Genomic DNA, 22,440 nt, shown 5'->3' with positions numbered 1-22,440 from the left:
TCCTTTTTATGTTAAATGTAAGTATTGCTTTATTACATGACGTCTGCTAAACCTACTCACCTCTGCCCTACGTTAATGGTAATTATTACTATATTACATGGCGTCTGTAAAATCTACTTACATCCGTCCTTTGTGAAAAAAACAATTATTACTCTATAACATGGCGTCTGTTAAATCTACTAATCCCGTTCTATGTTAGAAATATTTATTACTTTATCACATGGCGTTTGTAACATCTACTAACCTCCGTCCTATGTTAGATATAAGTATTACTTTATAACATAACGTCTGTAATATGTACTACCCTCCGCCCTTTGTTAAATACAATTATAACTCTATAACATGGCGTTTGTTAAATCTACTTATCCCGTTCTACGTTAGACCTTGCCATTACTCTAACAATTTCTAAGTCTACTTACCTGCGAACGATGCTGAATATGATGATGACTACCAAGACGAATGACGCCACAGTCACGGCTCCTATTATAATGGTTTTATTGTCTACAAAAACAGAGATTTTATAAGATTTGGTAAACATTTGTGGTGTAGTAAAAATGGTTAACCACATAAAAAGTTCGATGTTCATCTCAATAGTTAATCACAGACGTGTTATCTTTACCGTTTTTTATATAGAGGAAACACGTTACCTATGGTGTCGTTTGCTTATATTTGAGTCACCATTTACAGATACTGTCCTTCGCTTTAGATCAACCTATTAATCTACCATTACATCAGGAACCATGATGATGTATTGCTTTGTTCAATATAGTATTAGAATTTAAAATTACACTAAGCTTTTGATATCTGAACCTGTTTAGATGGTTAGAACAGAACGATTATGCTTCAAGCTATCAATACTTCAATTAAGCTTAACCAAGATCACTGCTAAAGAGAATCAAGGAACCTACCATTGTCGGCTACTCTGCACTTCTCCCCATCAAAGCCACAGATGGGGACATCTGGAGGGGCATTCTTTATCCCCTTCTTTCCACCTCCCCATCGTACGAGGTCCGGATCCTCTACAGCCTAAAATGACGATATACGTATATTTGCATCTCTTCATTATGTTAAATATTTTAAATAAATATATCACACTTTAACCTTTTGTCATATATATCAGAGACATTATTACGTCAACTTCTTGTGTTAAATGTCGAGGGAAATTATAACGTGAACCTCTGGTGTAATATATTCAAGAACATTATGACGTCAACTTCTTGTGTAATATGTCCAAGGACATCATAACGTTAACTTCTAATGTTATATGTCAGGGACATTATTACTTGTGTAATATGGCCAGGGACTTTATTACATCAACTTCTTGTGTAATATGTTAAGGGACATCATTACTTGTGTAATTATCCAGGGACATTATTACTTGTGTAATATGTTCAGGGACATTATTACTTGTGTAATATGTTCAAGGACATGTTTACTTGTGTAATATGTTCAGGGACCCTATTACGTAAACTTCTTGTGTTATATGTAAAGGGACATTATAACGTCAACTTCTTGTGTAATATGTCAAGGGACATTATTACGTCACCTTCTTGTGTAATATGTTCAGGGACATTATTAATTGTGTAATGTGTTTGACGAAGTTAATCACCCTCAGTCCTTATGTTGGATTTATGAAGGTTGTCTTAACGTATTGTCTGGTGTTAAATATACGGAGTTTGTATACAATGTACGAAGGATCTGACGTTGTTTCTATGAATTTTATTTCTACATACGGTTCTTGCCACGAAGCTTGTCTTGTTGTACTGGAGCTCTATGATTGTTTTGAATATTCCATCCTTCTGCATGTCCATCATACGGAAGTTGAGATAGCGATCTCCTATAGAATCCAGTACGATATACCCGGTCACTCCTACAAATCAACGTACGACGTATCACAAAAGTTCAAAAATGGCATTTAGTCACAAAATCTTCGAAGAATCTACGAAAAACGGTATTCGCACAACCTTAATAACATATACCAACTACATATGTAAGAAATCTGATCTGCGAAAAACGATTTGAATGATTAAACAAGATTATTCTAAAGTACACTTAACTAAATTATTCCTGCAACCAATAAAACAATGCATATTGCTTTTAATTAGGTAATTAAGGAAATATTACTGCTATAGCTCTAATATGAAATCATTTATTTTATTTCTCAACAAAAAATACCATGTCATGTTCGGATATAGTTAGTTCAATTGCTGTATATGGTTTACCATCCGCATAGAAGTCCACCGATCTTTTGAAGAGATTATTGCCATTGGGAACCTCATTCTGAGACAAAGTTTTGTCGACCAGCAACGCCCAGGCTAGAGTAGCGTCATACAAATAGGGCGAGTAGGCGTCCGGCTGTAGGGACCGCATTAAAGAAATCATTATTATTAACGGAACAGAATGTGAAAGAGAGGTAATAAAATTTACAGAGCATCATGTAAAAGGAATGTAATAAAATTCAGGGAACAGAATGTGAAAGTGAAGTAATATAATTTACGGAAAAGCATGTGAAAGAGAGGCAATAAATGGAGAAATTTTCCATTAAATGTAGACTATAAAACAACACATTAGTTTTTAACTTGAAGTTGAATTCCCTTTAAAAGTTACATTAAATTATCACTGCTATGTATTACCATCACACACACACTTCTTGAAAAACAATATTGATAAAGTGTCTCATTAACAGTCGACATATTGTTATATCGCTTCCTTGAATAACGTTTTTTTTTTCTGTAATACTCTTTTAATCCCAAACCGTAAGGTACCCTTATGGAACAAAATATATGATGATGTAGTTACAAATGATTGCGTTATGTGAGGTTACGATTCAAGACAATCAAAATAAAGTATGCGTTATAAAAAAAACATACAAACAGAAAAATCGCGCACTAAGGAGCAAGCATTGCTGGTCAACTTAATCAACACCGGAACATATTATTGATCTTGCTAAGCCTATCCGCTGATCATATATGATATACAATACTGGAAAGACATGAATGTCTAGCATGACGGTACAGCTATAATTAGTCCAAAGATGATTATTTACTAAAATAGGACCACACTTTTACAACAAAGGCTACAGAATAGAAATTATTAATTATTAAACATTGGATATAGCCATCTGAAACAAATACGTTTGTTTCCTTAATTCGTGTTCTGACAAAGTATAATGTAAGGTTTACCGTGGTGCCATTAGGTAGGTTGATCCAATTTGGGCTCTGCTGATGGGCGTACTTTATTGCAAACTCCTGAAACTCCTTTGCTCTAGATTGGGGCAATGTATCCATGCTTATCTGTGGAAACCAATGTTGTGGCGGTGCTTATAATGAGCTGCATAGTATTCGTATGATTTTTGATTAAACACCATATCAGTTTGAAAAGGGCACATCTGCAGGAAACCATATGTACATTATTTACAAAGCTATAAATGTAACAAAACGATGTAGGTTGTTACAAAGGTAAGACGTTCTTTAAAAAAAACTCACATGGATAACTGATTCAAAGGCTTCTCGTGCATCATCGTCATGTGTGTCGTTCCTTTTCCAGCCTCGATTTGAAGTTATGTCTCTTTCAATGACATCCCATGTATACAACTGCAATACAAATATTTCCATAGCAACTAGGTATTCCTACAATGACCATGGTTATTTACAGACTACATATCCATAATGAAAACAGATTTTGTATGGTTAAATGTCAGTTTCCTTAACAATCTATATAATCAGGTGAATGTAATGATACTTACGTCTCCGTGAATACAGAGGAAGGCAAAGTCCCCGTGTGTCATACCCTGAAGATGGGCCACCAACATATACTTTCTCATCTCCATCCAGGGCACAGCAAAAATGATGACTACAACAGGGAAAAAAAAGATGGTTGAGAACTAAAGCGACAGAAAAAAATAAACAGCTGCAACAGACTAGGGGAGAGGGAAATAAAGCAACAAACGCAACGTTAAAAACATCACCACAACTGGTAGAGAAATGGTATGACTTCAATGTACCCGGTATCGGGAAATGATTGATAAAATATATTGATATCTACAACAGGTAACACTACAACCAAAACAAGAACATAATTATAACGACAAAAATTAAATACTGTAGTAACTACAGCAGGAAAATACCAGGTAAACCGGTAAATATGCCATTTTCAATGTCTAAGCCATGTGGATTAAATTATTCTTATACGTTTTAACATAGTAGATACCTGACATGTATGTTAACAACTTACTTCTGGCGTATTTCCTGACCTGGTGGAATATCTTGGCAACTTGGCTGTCTTGCATCTGTGTATTGACCATATGGGTGCTGTTGATGAAGTAGTTGCTATCACTTAGTTTGATGGCCTCTGCTACAGCTTTGTAGGGGTCGCGGTCATCATGGATTATAGCGAACCGTTTCCATTTGAACATAGTTGACACGTACTTCATGGTGATACCTGCAACCGGATAAAAAATTAAAAACAAAATTAATTAAGAGTTTCTTTTAACAGGAGAATGACCAGTGAAAACCTTAATAATGAAATAGGTAACACCATTTTGAGATAAAAAGAAAACGTGTTTTGATATCAGATCGCACGAAGATTGCTTGGAAAAGAAACATTTGATGATTCGATGGCGTTTTTATTACGAACTGTACGTTACACATGCATTTATTGTTTAAGTAGTATAGGTAGTTCCGTTAGGTAAACGTTCGAAGCCTATTGAGTGGTCATGGAAGTCTTATTCATGTTGGGTAGGTCTTTCTGTTTGTTATATGTACGAAGCCTACTGAGTTGTCCTAGAAGTCTTATTAAGGTGGAGTACGTCTTCCTGTTTGTTATACGTACGAAGCCTACTGAGTGGTCCTAGAAGTCTTATTAAGGTGGAGTACGTCTTCCTGTTTGTTAACGTACGAAGCCTACTGAGTGGTCCTAGAAGTCTTATTAAGGCGGAGTAGGTCGTTCTGTTTGGTATATGCACGAAGCCTACTGGGTGGTATAATAGTCTTTTGAAAGTGGAGTAGATCGTTTTGACCGATATACGTACGGAATCTGTTGAGTGGTCCTAGAAGTCTTATTAAGGTGGAGTAGGTCGTTCTGTTCTGGAACTCTACATCATTTGACACCCAGCCAAACACAGGGATGTTCCAGTGGGAGGCCAACTGGGCCACACCCTTCATGGCTGAAAGGAGACTAGTCTCGTTAACATAAAAGTTCAAGTTCACAACGGAACATGTACCATTATTCATTAATACTGCATGCATTATATTTCTAATACAAACATTATCCTTTTGAAAATTTATCATCAAAACTTAAATCATTACTGTTAGACCAATCAGAAGCGAACGTTATGCAAAACATCAAACTTCAAAACTACGAAGTACTCTTTATATACACTGTACCCAGGTTTACACTCAGACATGCCTGTCTAATTAGACATACTAACAACAGAGAGACATATCAATGTACGGTCTTCAATAACATTAGTTGAAGGAAAATCAACCTAGTTATACGAAGCATGCATTGAGCGGCGTGTTTGCTATATTGGCCGGAAGGATAAAACTGCCTACCTGCGGAGCATGGGGGTCCCAGGAAAAGGTCAGGCTCGAATTTCTCTTTAGCGTCAACAGCGGCCGCCAACGCTGATTTAGAGTTACAGTCTGAGTCAAAATGTTGTACCCTAGTGGTAAAATAAAACGCATTTATAAGAAAACCAGCATAAACACCCCTTCGCTGTCCGGCTACTAGAGCCAGTCCAATACGGACGTGTTAGTATTACATATACCACCTCCTCCATTATCAAGTTTAAACATTTCCGATGGCACAATCAATGTAACCGGAATTCTCGGATTGTGAGAAAAAATATCAATATTTATCACATGAAGCAATTCTTTGTAATGCTTTAAAAACTTTAAAACGTATTCCTGGACTATTCGTGTAAGTAAGCAGTATATATTGTCATTGTACAAGTTTCATTTAACTTTTTTTCTCAAATATCTAATGGTCATTTCAACAATCGAGATTTCTTTCAAACTATGATAAAAAAAAACACAAAAAAAACAAAAACCAAATAAAAAAAAAAGCAAAAAAAAGCAAAAAAAAAAAAAAAAAAAACCAAACAAACAAACAAACAAAACCAAAAAATATTTGTTATCGTCTTGTTTTTCCCTTATCTCTAAACGTTACCAAAAACTATTGTGTGGATAGATTCGTTTGCATAGCCGCTCTGACATAAAAAAAAAAAAATGAACGTGTCCTTTTGATGGTATTAGAAACAGTCTATCTAATAATAAAACTAATTGAACATAAGTACATGTACTTTCCATAAAATAATAAACAAAAACAAAAACTATGACGGTAGAATGTGTCAAGTTGAAATATCTTGGCATATCTAAAAACTGGCATCATTATTTATTTTTGTCACCGATACATCAATATCAACACATAACTTAATTGGATTTAGATATGTGAGTATGATCTATGGAGAGTCGAACTCGAAATGATAAAAGCAGTCTTTTTGTTTTTATTTTCGTTTTTGTTGTTTTTGTTATCATATTATCATTTAACACACTGTAATTTCCTTGTTTCGTTTCCAGGTATGATTATCATTTATCATGTAAGATACAGATATAGATATAAATATCAGGTAATTTTGTAATATGAGAATGACTGTCAAAACTTTTTTTTCTGTGTGAATTTATGGACAAAACATTTCGACCTTTTATTCAGTAAGTGAAACCACATAATCCGGTTCCAAAAGTGGTTGGCCGCAACCTTCTTTAATATAGAAAGGCACATCTTTCCACGTATGTATAACGAATATACATGTATTTAATCAAGCATTTATTCATATATCTATTTATTTAAACGAATATGAAATTTATTATTCAATCTTATTTTAGTGCTTTTCGCGCTGAATAATTCCGCTAATTCATGATTACGCTAATTATATCTTTACATTGTTTTCTACGGCAGGTGTTTGTGTCCGCTAATTCATGATTACGCCAATTATATTTTTACATTGTTTTCTATAGCAGGTGTTTGTGTCCGCTAATTCATCACTGCGCCAATCTGTGTGAATTCTGGTTGGCGCTAAGATTTGAGTGCGTCAAAAAAGATCCGTTTTCAGTATATACGTAAACAGCTTTACAAGTTTGTAAACGAAAACGTAATTCGAACTGAAAACTTAGAAAAGGAGGTCAGAAAATGAACAACTTCCGGAATTGTAATGACATTCTGCTTGATAACAACATACCGAAAACTAGAGTTTAACTTTGCATATTTTGAAATGGACACAATATTTAAGCTTGGATAGTAAATTCAAGACCCCATGTAACATTAAAATCATCTTGGAGAAATGAACGGTTGAAGTAGGGATTCATATCATAGATGGTGGTGAAGTGGCCAAGTTGCAGGTTATTTCTTCAGTTTCAACCTCATAGCTTTGTATTTGCATTTGCATGGTAAACTTTCACAGCTGAATAAATATTCGAACCATATATGCATTCAATTTGAATATATATGATATGGGATAAAACAAAAACAATTAATTAAAAAGCATCAACTGCCATATCCAACATTTCCTGTAGACTTATTCAGTATTAATTATTGATTCGTCAATAAAAGTTTGAATTAAAGAGAGAAAAAAATGAAATAACACCTAAAATGAATTTAGTAATATATACAGTATCAGCTGAATATAAAACAGTGCAATCAAGCTACTTCGTCCTTCTAATACTCATAAGTGATGATATTGGCAAACATTGTGAATAAGGGAGACCAAAACAAGAACAAAAAGCGTCTAAATAAATATTGAAATATGGAAAAGAATTTTTTATTCAATCAATTTGTTATTCTCGATATTGAATCATTCAACCTTATCATGAGATGTGTGTGTGTGTATTTTGAAATATCCGGTATGTAATGTAAAGTCTGAATAATCTGGTGTACATAAAATATTAATAGGAAACTTTCGTTTGTCCATGGTAAACTGTTAAACGTTATATAAACCATTAGTAATGAGAGGCTATCTTCTGAAAAAATGAAGGTGAAGCATGTACAGTAGCTTCTGTGAAAACATATGTAGAAGCGTAAACAAGTCATGTAATGAAGGAAACGAGTGTGGCTGACTAGTCCTCCTTACCTTGATGTGTAATTAACAGGTAGCGTGGGTCAAAGGTCGTCTACACGTCTGTCAACTCAGTATGTTTACAACTGCTAGCAAGTGTCACTAAATGAAGTATTGAAGTGTTACATAATGTTGTTTATGAAACACAATTACCGGTTCATACCTTTCCTCATGCATTATTTATCTTCTTAATGTGGTTTTGTGTGTGTACAATATATTACCGTCTTACTTATATAGCATGTACTAGCTGTATCTTACACACATAGTCTCATTATGTTGCCTGCTGATGTCTGAACAATGTGAAGCCTACATTCCTGATGTTGAACGAGCTCGAATTACACGTCGGTTATATAAAGATGTATTGTTTAGTAGCGAGTTATTATATATTTACAAATGAAGTAATAAAAGGTTAGTTTTCAAGACTTAAAATATTTGCATAGTAAGATAATTACGTTTGTTTTCAGAGTATTGTCAGAATAGAATCATATGCACGATTTAGAATCAAAAAGAAAGAAAGAAAAGAAGTGAATGAATATTGTGCTTTTGAATGATTAAAAAATAATTTAGAATGCAATGTAGGTTGTCAGCAGGGATTTATAATGCTTCGAAGGTTAACTTAACATATACACATAATAATAGGTGATATACTAAACAAATTATAAGAGACATAAAGTATTAAAATAAATTGTACATGAAATACATATGACTTGTCACCAAGGATTAGCTAGTTATGATGTTACTAGAAATATGACTCTAGTGTACGATTTTCCTGAAATGGCTTAGCAGGCAATATCCGGTTCACTTAGTTTCTGTAGATTATATTCTCGTTCTTCTCTATACTTTTCTTTTTATTCATAATTGATGTGATCATTTTTGCAGACATTTAACTGCTTCAATGGTCCATGATCATCCATTTATTTAGTTTAAGAAATATTATACAATATATACCTAGCTTCAGGCAATTCACTGTTTTTTTTCATTTTAAATTGCACACAAATAACCTCTCGTAAAGTTTTCCCTCCAATGTATACCTAACATTCAGACTCACCACCAGCTAACGTAACTACTTAATTACGTAAGCACTTTTGTAACCTTGACCAAACGTTTTAGTGAGTCAGAATTTGTAAACATCATGTGCTCCATGGCGCAGATAAACCCAAATAACTTTTTCATGTGCCATGACATCTCTGGATCAAATAATTGATATATACATGATTATTTAAGGATTAAATGTTGCTTTGCGACACAGTTCATGTTGAATTTGTCTCAAGAGCAACTCGATTAATTAACCAACGCAAAATTAAATCCTTATATTTCGGTTAAGTCTCATTTTTCCTAATGAATTAAAGAAGTACAAGTCTTCATTTACTAGAAGTAAAATCTAATGGTCTGTGTTAAGTAATAGTCCATCCTTTGATCATGACAAAACAGTATTAACACGACAAAATACGATTATGCAGCATATAAACCGTAAAACAACAATAAAAATAACATGATTTAATTAAAATATTAATTTTGTCGCTGAACCTAAACAAAAATATTAAAAACACGAATGCTTGAGTCCCAGTCCACTGCCCACGATTTACAGGACCGTTAAAGTGATGATAGGTATATATTTCGATTGTAAATAAGCATATTTATAGCATTATGAGCTAATTGTGATTAATATACAAATCAGGCATCACTCAAGGATGGAACAGGGTCTTTTACCTCTGTTTTTACTGAAAATCACATTTAAATTATCAGAATCCTTATGTACATGAGGCCTATCATGTAAATCTAACAGAACAATTTCTGACCAAGAACTATTCCTGCAAAATAAGTTGATTGAGATGTTGTAACTTGTACATAACTTGTATGGGTTAGGCCTAGGCCTACAGGATCGGGCAGAAGCGGCCTGCTTGCGCACTATGATACTTTTGTACGCTTAGATTAAATTTGTTAGTTTCATTGAGTCCAACTTTAAAAGAAATTGAGATATTTAGTATAATGTGCAAATAATAAAGATGCCCCTGTTGCAAGCTGATTCAAAACCAAAACATTAAAATTAGCCTCCCCTGATTTAATTACATACGACCAAACAGTCAAAGATTCATATTAATAAAAGAAAATAGCTAGGGTCTGTCAAAGGTACAGGGGCGGGGATACCTGCCCCACCACGTGGGATTTTTCTGGGAACTCCGATTTCCCCCCAAACTAAGACCCATCACATCCGTCCATCCGGGCCAACAAGAGTGAATTCATATAGCTTATTTTGCAATAATTGTAAAATAGATTAAGATCAAGTTGATATAAAGTCACAAAGGTATACTCCAATCTCCTTCGTCCATGAAATAAATAATTTAAAAAAAAAGATATAGATATTGCTAAGAAAAATTAACTGTGACGACTCCTTTGTATTCTAAACAACAGACAACACCGACATTTAAACTAAACCGGAATTCTAATTAAAATCGAAAGGTCGAGGGAAAAATCCGGACAAACGTCTGACTTGATATCACACAGTAGAATATAATGTTTCTAAATGATCTCTCGAAAACTTATTTTGAAGCTGACATCTGTCACGGAAATCATGACAGTAGGGAATATCGAATAAGCTGGAACATGTCAACATCATAGGTAGGGGATGCAGGGATGTTGCTATCTAGAAATGGAAAAAAATACGATTGTGAAATTGAGACTATTACGCGTATCATAAAGCTTAGATTTAAGCTGTTTCCGCTGTACGTTGTATATAAAATCGAGGTAAGTGGCTGACGTTAAAGGGACTGTAGTTTCCTTGTAACGTTGTCAGTGGAGATCGAGGTAAGCGACTGGTGTTAAAGAGATTGTAGTGTTCTCAATTTCAACTACTTCTTGGTATTATCCAATCGACATTGTCAATGTAGTTCCTCTATCGTCATTGTTGCATTTGAAAGGTTACTGTTACTGCTCTGATAAGCCTTCCAATATAACCATTGTCTCATAAAAATAAAAGGCCATGAAAGGGACAATTTGTTGCGATTGATATGCAAATGACCTGTTAAAAGATCTTGTCACCAGACTCAATAAACATACTTCGACTGTTTTTGCTTGACACTAGTGTTAAAGAAATACGCTCAATTACAGTTCCATATATATAAAGATATATATATGTCATAATGCCATTCGATTTCTATGGAAAGATATATATATATATATATATATATCATAATGCCATTCGATTTCTCCGAAATGAAAACTTTTATCTCATGTCTGGTAGAAGAGATGTTTTGGGGAGCAGATGTTCAAGTTTGTTCAAAGCTCGTTGGATCTCTTCAAAATCAACATTCTATTCTCTCCACGTCTGGAGTAAACAGTATCCCAATACGACTACAGCCCTGCCTGGACGGTGCCAAGAATGTCAGTAAACAGTATTTTGATAACTATTGAGTTAAGCAACTTCTGGAGCCTGAAATATTTATAAACCAAAATATCAATATATGTATTCACTAATGTATTAAGAAGCGTCCATCACCTACCGTATACTGTTTCCTACCGGTCCACACATTACGAGTTTGGTAAGTGAATATAAATCACAAATAAATATTAAATCAAAATACGTCAGCGCTCGTGCTATCACTTAGAGTGTTGTCTATTTCCCATCCTCATGATAGTATGAAGGGAAGCCTACATATAGATGTACAGAGGGATATCTACGTAAAATATACACGGATAAGACTAGTTAACACAGTTATAGGTATCTGATAGCATAATACATGTCATGTATGCAATTGTCTCATATAAACCATTAAATTATTCTAGGTCAGCGTCTGTCAGCTCTCGTATGAACTACGTGGTGTGTGTACCAAGATATCGCCACATACAGTTAATAAGAAGTTAATTCTGAATAGTAACAGTCCTCTAATTGATATCTGAACAAATACTCGATTTGATTAATTTCAATTATAATTAATCATTAGTTAGAATAAATTAATTATATGTAATCTAGCAAATCACTTACATGCATTATATTAAAGAATCACCGACAGTCTATTTACACTAGTTGCCACAAAATGCATAAAGCTTCTGCCACGGTATAGAAAATATTTGATCAACACCATCGAATGTTAAGATAATAACAGCGTCCCAAATACGTATTGTTTATTAGACCTACATGTAAACCTTCATTCCAACTAGAATGTCTTGTTGTGTTGACCTTTGATTGACATGTTCAAGGCAGAAGAGTCGACGATATTCATGTAGGGGAATTAGACGCATTGCATATGTGCACATGCAGCTGATGAAAACGATGTACAATTGTTTAAAATTGACGAGGGCTAAGTAGTTACGTCAGGCGTAAGCTTAACTAATTCGAATACCGAAGGTTTTGTTTTTTGCTATTTTTAATTTCTACTTTTTTAAAGGAGGTCTTTCTTGATGTCCATGATAATGTGAGTATTTTCTGTTTAAGGTAATACCTATAATTGTTTTCTGCCTCTGTCTATTTCCCCTTCTTTTGTTATGATGTCTGCCTCTGTTTATTTTCCCGCCTTTCGTTGCATTTTGTGCCTCTGTTTATTTTCCCGCCTTTCGTTGCATTTTGTGCCTCTGTTTATTTCCCTTTCTTTCGTTATGTATTCTGTCTCTGCCTATTTTCCCTTCTTCCAATTTGTTTTCTGCCTCTGTCTATTTTTCCTTCTTCCAATTTGTTTTCTGCCTCTGTCTATTTTTCCTTCTTCCGTTTTGTTTTCTGCCTCTGTTTATTTTCCCTCCTTTCGTTATGTTTTCTGCCTCTGTCTATTTTCCCTCCTTTCGTTACGTTCTCCAATACTACATTCCGTTATTTCCGTCATCATGGCGGTACCTTGAATTATACGACTATAGACCTATCAACGAGATACCCTATGGACCGGAGATATATATTCCTCAAAAGTGTGTAGAAACCAGCGACTCTACAGGCGATTCATCTTCAATTTCAGAAAATTTCTAAATCTTGATTTTCTATACGATCATATATTTAAATGAAGGAAAACAAATTTTGGTTCAGGAACTTTTCAAAAATTCTGTAATGCTTTTATATAGAAAGTTTAATATAGAAAGTTTAAGAATGTGGATGAAACTGGGTCTATTTTACGATGATGCGTCCTCAATACGGTACCTAATCCCGACATTATGTTAATGTCGTAATTCACGTCTACATCAATTGATCAGTTCCGGGAGATTTGACCTCAAGGTCTGGCGGGATGTTTAAGTCTGAGTAATCAACTCAAAATTAAACTTATTTTACTAGATTTAACGAGTGGTCAACTCAAACCTTGTGTTTGGTTTTGAAAGTGAATCAAACCAAACTAGAACTGTCGCCAGGATGGCTGACTAATACCCCCGCAATCTGCATGAGTAAATGGACAACTGGAACCGTTATTTAGAGGCTAACTAAGATAACCTTTGCATGCCGCTATTTCTGATATTCAAAATCGCTGGAATATGTGTCGTTCATAATAAAGAGAATTTCGTCATTAGTTTTGTTGAAATCAGTCCACAGGTTTTGGAAGAGTTGTCTGGACAATAAAAACCTGTTTATAGTGACCAGTTACAATGGCAAAAACAAAAAATGGAATTTAAACAGCTGCGCATGTTTCCTAAAATTCCCATTACTGCACATGTTCCCTAACATTCCCGAAAAAATTTGTGAAAATCGGTTCACAAGTTTAGGAGGAGTTGTCCGGACAATAAAACCTATGAATAGTGACCAGTTACCATGTCAACCAAAATTTAGGAATTTAAACACCTGCATGCACATCTACGGATGGTTCTCTCTTTTTGTGTGAAGTGTCATCGAAATCGGCCAACCAGGAGGAGTTTAGGAGGAGTTGTCCGGACAAAATATGTCTACAGACGGAGGAACGGACGGACGGACATACAACCCGATTCCAGTATACCCCCCCCCCCCCCCCCCCCCCCCCCCCCCCCCCCCTCCCAACTTCGTTGCGGGGGTATAAATACCTTTTCCATCTTTTATTTTATACTCAGAGGTCAGTGAGGGTCAAAATGATTACATCTTTTGTTTTATACTCAGAGGCCAGTATGGCTATGGTACCTTCTGATACAGATACAGAATACAGTGTCGGTATACACCTGTGTAATATCCATGATCGGGGCCTGGGCTGATAAGCTTTGACTCGAGTGAAGTTAATCGTTAATCGAAATACAGGCCTATCTCACGTAGATCTTATTACGGGCGTAATAGATAATTGAATGGACATTACATCAGTAAGGGTCAAAATGATTGCATCTTTTGTTTTATACTCAGTGGTCAGTTGCTCAGTGGTCAATAAGGGTAAAAATGATTTCATTCTTCGTTTTACACTCAGTGGTCAGTAAACGTCAAAATGAGGAATGAGGTAACGAATAAAATACATGTATGAATTGTCGCATTAATTTTGAATTGTCGTTTTAATTTTAAAACGGAAAAATCCAACGTTATGTGTACGCAATAGTCTAGTAGATTTATAAATAAAAATATATCTACAAACTTTCAAGTAATTGTTTGCCTAATGTAATCATAAGTGTACTATTTAATGGTGTGAAAAGTAATCAAAATTGTATCATATAATGGTGTGAAAAGTAATCAAAAGTATATAATTTAAGGATTGATTGTCAATTTTGTTGCTTGCATTGACTGATGAAGGGAAGTGAACTTCGTGCAAATGAAGTGAACTGCGAAGCAGTTCATGTACCATTTGCACGAGGTTCACTTCCCTTCATCAGTCCATGCAAGCAACAAAATTGACAATCAATCCTTATATTTACGTTAACCAAATTAAAAACTTCGCCACCAGATTGCAAAATTCGGTCACAACGGTGTGACGTAAGTATGTCATTTTGTAACATTGTTATACTTATCGTACATGTGTGCACAGTAGTGGAACAGCAGACAGTCAGCTATTCTCGTCGCCAAGGCAACACAAAATATAGTCCCATACACGTTTTGATTATTACGATGTTGATACACATAAATACGATATTTTCAAGGTAAAATATTCATTTATAACAAATATTTATGATATTGTATAATAAAAACTTAGCAATACCCATATAAATACGAATTTAAAGTGCAGTGTTGACAGTATAGTATGTGTGTGATTTGGTCACCCGAGACACAGGGACTCGGTTAAAAAAATGAGCACAATGATAACGTGACGACAGCTGTTCAGTGAAATATCACAACATTAAAAAACAGAGTTTATACTCTCTAAAGCATTGACATTTTTTTATTTTGTAATGTTTTATAATTTGAGTGAATGTTGGATTTTTAGTCTTTCGATTATTTATAGATGTCATATGTTACTCAAAATTTAACGCCGAACCCCTGTGACCGTATGTGATGCAGTCTAATGGCCGGGATATTCAGAGCTCCAGAAAAAGTGTAACAATGTGGATTTTAGTCGCAGGTTAGCTGATGATGTACATTGTGCTCTTGAAATATTGGATTTCATTGTCGTACTGGCGTTTTGGGATGTAAATTATGATAATAGTTAGTAAAGAAACATTTATTTGAAAATCGCGGTATTCGACAGCTGGAAACTTGTGTCCTCCATATGTTTAGATTGAGTCAAATTATGACAATAATGTGTCTCTGTGCTCGATGTAGCATGCTGCTGCTACAGTCTGTTTTGTGTTGTTAAATAGTGTTAAAATTGAGGTTTATTTTCTGTGACCACTAAAATGGTATCAAGTATGGCATTCGAGATACAGCTAACGTTAGACCTACTGCGCTACGTAGGTCATGAGCTCGGTGCTATCGGGAGTGTCAGTGTTTTGTCAGATCCTGTTTTCGAAACTGTCTGCATTATACTGGCATTTTTATCAGCACATAAAGCGGCTATTCCACTTGTGTTTATATACGTTTACAACAATAATACACAATTCACAAGATGAAAGTGCATTCAAGTTTGAGGCGGTACAGAACTCGATCGCCATTGTAAACTCAGTGAATGCATTCACACGCCGGCAAGAAAGTGATTCGTCTCTCAGAACAAAAGCATGCGACCCATAATCTTCAACGGGAAATGAAGTGATCTGAGTTTACTATGTTCATTGAGGCGGAGCAAGTAAAAATGTAAATATATAATGGTGTGAAAAGCAATCAAAAGTAAATCATGTAATGGTGTGAAAAGTAATCAAAATTGTATCATATAATGGTGTAAAAAGTAATCAAAATTGTATCTTATAATAATGAGCAGAAGTATCTTAAAGTGTAACAGATAATGATATTAAAAAGTAATTAAAAATGTCACAAATAATGATGTACAAAAATAATCAAAAAGGTGTAACAAAGGTGTAACAGATAATGATTTACTAAAGTAAACAAAGGTGTAACAGATAATGATATTAAAAAGTAATCAAAAATGTCACAAATAATGATGTACAAAAATAATCAAAAATGTAACAGATAATGATGTACTAAAGTAAACAAAGGTGTAACAGATAATGATGTACTAAAGTAAACAAAGGTGTAACAGATAATGATGTACTAAAGTAAACATAGGTGTAACAGATAATGATGTACTAAAGTAAACAAAGGTGTAACAGATAATGATGTACTAAAGTAAACAAAGGTGTAACAGATAATGATTTACTAAAGTAAACAAAAATGTAACAGATAATGATGTACTAAAGTAAACATAGGTGTAACAGATAATGATGTACTAAAGTAAACAAAGGTGTAACAGATAATGATGTACTAAAGTAAACAAAGGTGTAACAGATAATGATGTACTAAAGTAAACAAAAATGTAACAGATAATGATGTACTAAAGTAAACAAAGGTGTAACAGATAATGATGTACTAAAGTAAACAAAGGTGTAACAGATAATGATGTACTAAAGTAAACAAAGGTGTTACAGATAATGATGTACTAAAGTAAACAAAGGTGTAACAGATAATGATGTACTAAAGTAAACAAAGGTGTAACAGATAATGATGTACTAAAGTAAACATAGGTGTAACAGATAATGATGTATTAAAGTAAACAAAAATGTAACAGATAATGATGTACTAAAGTAAACAAAGGTGTAACAGATAATGATGTATTAAAGTAAACAAAGGTGTAACTGATAATAGTGTTTAAAGGTGTAAAAGTAACCTGAATCATAACATGTAATAACATAAAGCGTTATACTTCAAATCTATGTTTACAAAGTGACCAAATGTTTACCATATACAGTCAAACATGTATAAAAAGGACACTTAAGGGGCAGATAAAACGTGTCCTTTATAGACAGGTGCCCTCTATACAGAGGTAAATCATACAGTAAATTGCAACGAGTGGGTCTGATGAATCTGTCCTTTATATAGAGGTGTCCTTTATAACAGGTTTGCCTGTACATGTTAAAATTGTCAAACTTGTATCATTTCAAGATTCTTCTTAAAATTATTATAAGAGACCCGTACATAATAGTAGGATAAATAATACAGATATTAAATTAAATGATTCATATTAGTCATAAAGAGTTGTTTTAATGACAAACATGTTTTAATTAATGTTTTAAAACGATATGATTACAATTAATTATAATATATTCACTATAATATATTAATTATAATATTTATATTTATTTAATATTATTTATAGTACCATACATCTCCGCGAAATAGGACAAAACATTTATGCGTGGTGATTCCTTGTTGAGTCACAGGGATAGGTTCAGTAATGGATCACAATGTTATCGCATATGTGTACACACAATAATGTGTCTTGTCGTTAGAACCAGCACGGCCATACTAACGGCTTGCTCGCCTGCGGCCAAAGCATGGTACATGCACATAGAACCCCGGGCGATACATAATCAACACGGTATTACGTTCAATTCATCTTATTTAAGGTATTGTGCTTCTATAAAAAAAATAATAAATTTCTTATCAACTCATAGAGAACCTCAAATCTGTGAATGTTATAACAAAGATGCAGTATTTATTTCAATTCATGTTTTTATTCCGTTTAGTAAGGAATTATTCTTACTGACTGAGGTGTAATCGGAACAATGGTCATTTCAGAATGGCTTTTTTTTTCACTGGAATATTTAACTTTCCTAACTAATGTCAACAAATCTAACATTGGTGAAATTAGTTCGACAATTATCACTCCTGATACAGTATCACATTATAAATATAGTAAGTGAGATGATATAAAAAAAAAACACATCGCCATCCAAACGGAAACAGAAAACCAATTTGTGAACCAGAAAAGACAAACATGGGGTGTAGAAAACGCCGATAAATAGATAGTTAGGTTGACGTAACATGGTTTTAAAGAAAAGTTAACTAATCAGAAAACTATATCAATATTTATATGTGATCAATGCACAAAAGAGGCACAAAAGAATAACGTTGTAAAATATTAAATTAATTTACGCCATTGTAGTGTCAGAGCGAGGAAGATTATCTTGGTTTCGTGTAAAATGATGAGTTTAACTTTAAGCAGACATCTGTATATTGTTTAACGAAGCGTATGATCCTTCTGGTAAACCATTCGTTTATCTTGTTTCATCATAAACAAACATTTTCCAGGATGTTTTTGCCATTGGACCAGCCAGCTGGTGATTCGTGTGTAAAGTTGACGCAATTACAGTTAAATGTTATTCTTCTTTGTGTAATGATGGTAACCACAATTGTACATCCAATAAATATAGCACAATACATATTCTTTTTATATATAATGACACAAATTACTTTATATTTGTATAGGCGACCTTGCTCTTTTCCAAATAACGTTTGGCATAATATATCTGACATTTAAAGGCATCCGGCAACTATACGTGTTTGACCATGTATAACGTCAATAACATTAACCAAACTGAACACCAATCCAATGGCACTTTATAGTGCTATGTGTGTGGTTTATATTTTGACAAAGAACACAATTAAACGTATGGTATAGTTTTAACATAAGTAACATAGTAAATGCATAAACTGATCACTTGTAGTGTCATATCGTTACTCTTTACCTTGGAGCCTTAAAAATCAACACAATACGTGACGTAGCCATGTCAATGGAGCTGTCATGTCCAGTCTTAATGCCCTCTATAAATCAGAAAACCTGACCACCTGAATGTCACCCCCGAAAATGCTCGTGTCCACAAAGCAATCGTAATGATGACAGATCATGTGACTATTGCCACTTGTTTTCCTGGGTTAGGTTTATTGTCTTAATCATAGACTTTACACTATTGTTTCTGTTTGGTGTAGACGGAAATATTTCTAATATTCTCATGTTTATTGATTGATAGAGAAAAAGCTGTCTCTACTGTATTTAATCCTGGCCGTTGTGCAATAATGGGGAAAAATACCTCATGAAACACACATAGATGAATTGATTTATATGCAAACAAAGGCATATGGACAATTGACAAGTTAGGAAATCAAGCCTCTGTTAACGGACACACGGGAAAACATGCTTGTTTAAGGTCTTCGTATCCAATGATACAGCGAATGATAACAGTTTTATTTCGAGCAGACAGAGGAACGCAAAATCATCAAATAATGATTAGATATCAAACGTTGCATTTGATTCAATTTGTCTTAGCAATTTATAATATGATGAAACAGCTACATTTCTAAATTGTTATTTTGCAATGTATTTAATCTGAAGTTTGACTCAGGTGTATCTAGTCACGCATTTAATTCTTTAAATTATGCCGAAAGGGGAGATAATTTAGTGTTCGACAGGTCAGTGAGCTCAATAATGGCATAAAACATTTGTTTTGTGACTTTATTATATGTCCGCGTTATACCGAAGTTTAATCATGATGCTTATTATATGTTGGCATTGTCTCTTACTTGTCTGGTATTACGATAGTTGATTTACTTACTTGACTGTGTGGTTGGTCAAGGGGGCATTTTCATTCTGCATTGCATATAGGGCGATCTTCAGGCCCCCGACACTTGTAGCGGCACTGACCCCATGGTATTCCTTTGTAGGAGCCATCCAGGCTATACGAAATTCGTGACATTTTGAGGTTCCAAGCAGAAGTAAAAATTCTAGAAGAAGATTCCAAGCTTTTCTTTTTACATCCATTACGAATTCGTGCATGTAAAGTAGGTATGTGATGTAAATAACACACACATACACCTTAGATTAACTCACCGCTTGATGAAATCTACCACATTATCCTTGATGTTTTTATGTATTCAATCTAAAAACACTGGTAGAAGATATATTCCTCGCAGTTAAATATTGATCCTGGTACTCAACGAAATATCACAAAAGTTAGAAAAGTTTACATCGGTATCTCAAAATAAGAAAGCCTCCATCTTTTTCCCAAGATACCTTTTTGGCCTGTCATTCATTTCACAAAGGTGGCTGCTGTGACGTCAGCCTCGGGGCACCAATGGAAGACGTCGTTACGAATGATGGATGGCAATGCCATGTTGAGTACACTAAGCCAGGTAAGTTTCCGCTCAGTGTTAGCACGACCAGGTAAGATACATTAACTAATACAAAAGAAATGGACATATTGCCATGTGTCATTTTTATTATCTAAAGACGTTTCTTGTGATATACATGTGATGTGTGTGTAAAGACCCATCAACTATCTTAACAGGGACACCTGGGAAAACTCGTAACAAAACCGTAAACAGACGAAAACATGTTTTTCACAAATTATTGGAGGAAAGAAGTTCTGAAAATCAGTGTCAGTTTTCTAATATCATAACAAAGTAACAAAAGCAACCTTCAATTTTCTTCCAATTAAGAAAACACATAATTACACAAGTGGTTGAATTGTTTGGAGACAATGCTTTCTTATATTTAAGATTTGCCACCAATTATTGTATGGTTGATAGCCTGTCATAAAAGTCAATGAAAGTGCATTATCTTATACATAGTTGACCGTCGATGTTATTTTAATCATATATATGTCCGCAGTAGTACAACATTAAAGATACATGTATATAGAATATATGAGCATAATGGCGTGTCGCCTGGTCATACATTTAAAGATACATACATACATACATACATACATACAGTGGAACTTCGTTAACTCGAACTCGGATAACTCGAATACCCCGCTTAACTCGAAGTACCTCGCCGGTCCCGGCCGAATTCTCTCTTTATCTTAGTAAAAAAAAACTCGGATAATTCGAATTCGGATAACTCGAAAAACTCGGATAATACGAAGTAAAAATTTGGTCCCAACAATAAAAATCCTACTTGAAATGTTCGAATAACTCGAAGTATAATTTTCGTCGATCGGTGGCAAACGCCGACATTTTTTAAGAGCTAAATTCCGTTTGTAATACTGAACATATCGGCACTACTAACCTACATGCTATTATAAGTGTTTCATAAATTCATAAAAGAAATTGTCGGTTGAATCTTATAACAACAAGTCTTGGTGATAAAAAGTACTGCTTTACTTACATCAGGTAATTTCCCAATGCGGTCGCCGATATCAGTACACACGATAGTCAACAACTCATCTACCCGTTCGCTCAAGCGGAACTAATCTCTGACACACCGGTAGATCTACCCGGCTGATGTTTTTACAGGTGTAGAAATGACACAGTCACCGGCGCCTATTAAATCTTTAAACTGCTGAAACAATAGCGTAATTACTGCTGAGGTGTTCAGAGTACAACTGTAACGGTCAGTGCTGTCTATTAAATCGGATAAAACGCCAACTCAGTTACAGTAACATTTTATACGCACATGCGCAGCCCAACTTCCGGTGCTAATACACATGGAAATGGCGTGGTTATCAATAAAAAGTAAGTAGGCCGATCAAACAGTATTTTATATATGTCCAATAAAAGGTAATGGTTCTGTTACGTTTTGTATGCAATCTGTGTTAAACTGAAACGGTTATTTGTTTTGACATTAATAACTTGTTATTTTGTCGAATTCCGTTTTATCGTTTACCTTTTGCAAACATGACTTGCACATCAGATCGTTATTGAAGTGACTAAGTGAAAGACACTTTATCGTGACTTTATATCGGCAAAACTACACCAAATTACAAGTGACATAACGAAACATTACATATATATTTACATGTATTGACCAGTCTTCACACTAAACTGATGAGCGACAGAGCGAAGTTATAATGATTATATAATGTTGACAAATATTGACCAAACTTTTCACCAAAAACGATAACTCGCTTAATTCGAACACTCGGATAACTCGAAGTTTTTTCGTGGTCCCGTCGACTTCGAGTTAACGAAGTTCCACTGTACATACATACATACATACATACATACATGCATATGCATACATACATACATACATACATACATACATACATACATACAGTACTGTACATACAAATCAACCAAATTTGAGTTTTCTTAGTTACTAAAATAAGGT

At 34.4% G+C, this 22,440-nt stretch overlaps 1 protein-coding gene across 1 annotated transcript in view; it reads right to left on the bottom strand.

Moving 5' to 3' along the window:
• LOC117335389 (atrial natriuretic peptide receptor 1-like) overlaps positions 1–20,437 on the bottom strand; it is a 35,534-nt gene extending 15,097 nt beyond the window's left edge. The window contains exons 1-11 of the mRNA XM_033895348.1: positions 19,943–20,437; positions 5,553–5,662; positions 5,030–5,164; positions 4,234–4,440; positions 3,746–3,852; positions 3,486–3,593; positions 3,183–3,293; positions 2,223–2,355; positions 1,734–1,870; positions 909–1,026; positions 420–501 (exon numbers count right to left, since the gene is read on the bottom strand). Of these exons, the coding sequence (XP_033751239.1) occupies positions 420–501; positions 909–1,026; positions 1,734–1,870; positions 2,223–2,355; positions 3,183–3,293; positions 3,486–3,593; positions 3,746–3,852; positions 4,234–4,440; positions 5,030–5,164; positions 5,553–5,662; positions 19,943–20,163 (1,469 nt within the window). The 5' untranslated portion in view covers positions 20,164–20,437. The remainder of the gene's footprint in view (positions 1–419; positions 502–908; positions 1,027–1,733; positions 1,871–2,222; positions 2,356–3,182; positions 3,294–3,485; positions 3,594–3,745; positions 3,853–4,233; positions 4,441–5,029; positions 5,165–5,552; positions 5,663–19,942) is intronic.
• Positions 20,438–22,440: the final 2,003 nt, after the last annotated feature.

This window comes from Pecten maximus, chromosome 10 (assembly GCF_902652985.1).
Source record: "Pecten maximus chromosome 10, xPecMax1.1, whole genome shotgun sequence".
Taxonomy (NCBI): domain Eukaryota; kingdom Metazoa; phylum Mollusca; class Bivalvia; order Pectinida; family Pectinidae; genus Pecten; species Pecten maximus.
This window is presented reverse-complemented; position numbering and strand designations above follow the sequence as displayed.